The following is a 2,841-nucleotide window of genomic DNA, read 5'->3' on the forward strand; positions in this document are numbered from 1 at the left end:
GTAATAATGGGCCAATAAAGGGCAATTTTGGACATATCTTTGGTCAGGGGGAAGTCATAATTGTAGTAAAATTACCTTTACAACACTTACTATGTGGCCTTTTTTACCCTCAACTAATAATATTTTTAAACTAATATCAGTCTAAGTAAATAAAACACAGTGTACATGCCATGGTACAGTATATTTAATGCACTGAGCACTCTATGAGCTAGCTGATTGATGTTATGCTAACCTCGTGTAACACAACAGGACACAAACAGTTTTATTGTTTCCACGAAACATTTAACATATTCTTGAAGATTTCTATAGGTCTCGTCTCAGATCTCTTGTCCTAGGGCTCGGACTCGACCCTCTCTGGACTCGGTCTTGACTCGAACTCGACCTACTCTGGACTCGGTCTTGACTCGAACTCGACCTACTCTGGACTCGGACTTGACTCGGACTCGAATGAGCTGGTCTCAACTACAACACTGGCCCTGCCCCTTAGGCCGGGTACCAACTGAGTTATCCATAACATAGCTCTAACCGGACCTAGTGCTACTGGATGTTGTAACCCCCCAGCAGGGCGGTTCCGTCTGATGTATCACGATTGGTATTGGATTGGATGGGATCCCACCTTGGTAACCCATGACCTTCCCTAGGTGGACCTCCACGTCGCGGTAAACTACTTCAGTCTGCACATTTTTCCCATGAGTTCTCCCCTAAACGGCGAGACCATGTTGGTATCACCACTAAAGGTCCTCCCTACGGTAGGAAGTGGTCTCTGTAGCGCGTCCCCCATTTGAGGAAGTAGTGCTGACCCAGTGGCCTTACGTTACCGGGCAGCTTCTTGCTGTTAGATAAACAAGGCCGCTGCCTGTGAGGACCTTCCGACCTTCAAAAGAAGCTCTGGGACCCCCTACCTATCCACTGGTAGGTTACAATTTCGCGGTAGCGCTCACGGCTGACACGCCCAGGCAATTCACCGTCGCTTCGCTAGAGATTGTGATAGGGCACAGTGTCGTGGCGTTTTCCATGGGAACCCAATCTGTCGGTTCGACACAACGTCGAGAGACCGACAGAAAGGGAACGTCTTGGTTACGGATGTAACCTCAGTTCCCTGATTGAGGGAACGAGACATTGTGTCCTTCTTGCCACAACGCGTGCTGCCCGCTGCAGCAGGGCGGAGTCCGGCATGCAAATTTCATTGGCCTTTTCTAAACTAGTCAGAAGTTGATAGGTTCTCAAGATCGAACCCCATCTGTCGGTTCGACACAACGTCTCGTTCCCTCCATCAGGGAACTGAGGTTACATCCGTAACCAAGACGTTTTCCTCTTTGACTTTTCTGACAGTTAGAGATCATTTCATTTTATAAATCACAACATAAAACATTCACCAGCATGTGAAACAGAACACAGTGACATCTGTGATACAGCTTCAGACTGAATGAAATAAACAAGTGAACAAACATCTCGTCTGTAAGATCATGAATCTGATGTGTTTGTGTGACAGGTGAAGTGTTTTTCAACATCAACTCATTTTCTCAATCAATATTTCTGAAATAAAAAGGCTAATGCTGTTGTTCAGTGTGTTTCGAGAATAACACACTTATTTAAGAAGCGAAATTGACAAAACATGTTAAATACAGCTTCAGTTCATTTCATTTGTTTATTATATTTGTATTTGTTTCATGTTTTAAATGAAAAAAGAGTTTAACTAAAGTTTGTGTGTGTGTAGAATACTGATGAGCTGTTAGTGGCGTCTGCAGAATGTCCAAGTGATGATGAAGATCTTGAGGAGTGTGAGCCTGGAAATGGTAAGTCACTCTGAACACAATCACACACACACAAACATACACTCTCACACAGTCTGTGATCGGTCAAATGATGTCAGAATTGTGTTACATGCTTACCTTCAGTAACTATTATTCATAAATGATTTATATTAGTCATATTTCTGACTTTTATAGATCTCATAACAGTAACACAGTGGCAGTTGTGCAGTTTTTCATGTTTTTAAAGATTTGTATCCTGTTGATTTGTGTTTTTTTTCACCATAATAACATCACACTTTATTTTATTTTATTACTATAATTATCTTATTATAGAGAGATTTTTTTTATTTTTAAACAGCTCTTTATTACAAATGGACAGAGAAAAAAATTCACCAAATATAAATCACATATAATCACAGAATATTTGTAAAAAACAATTAATCTTCAAAAACCTTTGCTACACCATTTCAGTTCAAAATAAGGAAAATCATTCACTGACTTATAAAAATTAAAATCAATCAAAACTCTAGCCTTTACAAGACTTGAGAACAAAACAACAACATCTTGCCCAGACTTCTGCTCAATCTTGTTATAAACTTGCTACTTGTATAAACAGCTAATTTAGATTGACCCAAGATCAAATTCAGTAATTGAAAATCATAACGTTTTTCCTTCACATACTTAGCACCCCATACAAAAATTTCCTTTGAAAATGATTCATTAAAACAACCAAAAAGACTCCTTAATACCATGAATAAATATTTTAACCTGGAACACTCCATAAAAGCATCTCAAGTTTCTCTTTTAAAACAAAAAGGACAATCAGAATCAGAATCAGAATCAGAATCAGAAGAGCTTTATTGCCAAGTGTGCTTGCACACACAAGGAATTTTCTTTGGTGTTGGAAGCTTCTAGTACAGACATTTAACACAATGACAATACAATATAATACGATTTACAGTCTAAAAGATTCTAAATTGTGCATATATAAAATAAAGACTATTTTACAGAAAATGGGGGATAATAACATATAAGAGACATTGTACCGGGTAGTATATAGTAGAATAAACATATTAACAGATTGTAT

General features: G+C 38.9%; 1 protein-coding gene across 6 annotated transcripts in view; it reads left to right on the forward strand.

Annotated features, from left to right (window-relative positions):
* The window catches only part of LOC130550261 (neurexin-2-beta-like), a 64,980-nt gene that overhangs the window by 53,696 nt on the left and 8,443 nt on the right, over positions 1-2,841 (forward strand). For all 6 annotated transcript variants that reach the window (XM_057327686.1, XM_057327684.1, XM_057327681.1 and 3 more), the window contains one exon: positions 1,718-1,796. In XM_057327686.1, the coding sequence (XP_057183669.1) occupies positions 1,718-1,796 (79 nt within the window). The remainder of the gene's footprint in view (positions 1-1,717; positions 1,797-2,841) is intronic.

Source organism: Triplophysa rosa, unplaced genomic scaffold (assembly GCF_024868665.1).
Source record: "Triplophysa rosa unplaced genomic scaffold, Trosa_1v2 scaffold272_ERROPOS173870+, whole genome shotgun sequence".
Classification (NCBI taxonomy): domain Eukaryota; kingdom Metazoa; phylum Chordata; class Actinopteri; order Cypriniformes; family Nemacheilidae; genus Triplophysa; species Triplophysa rosa.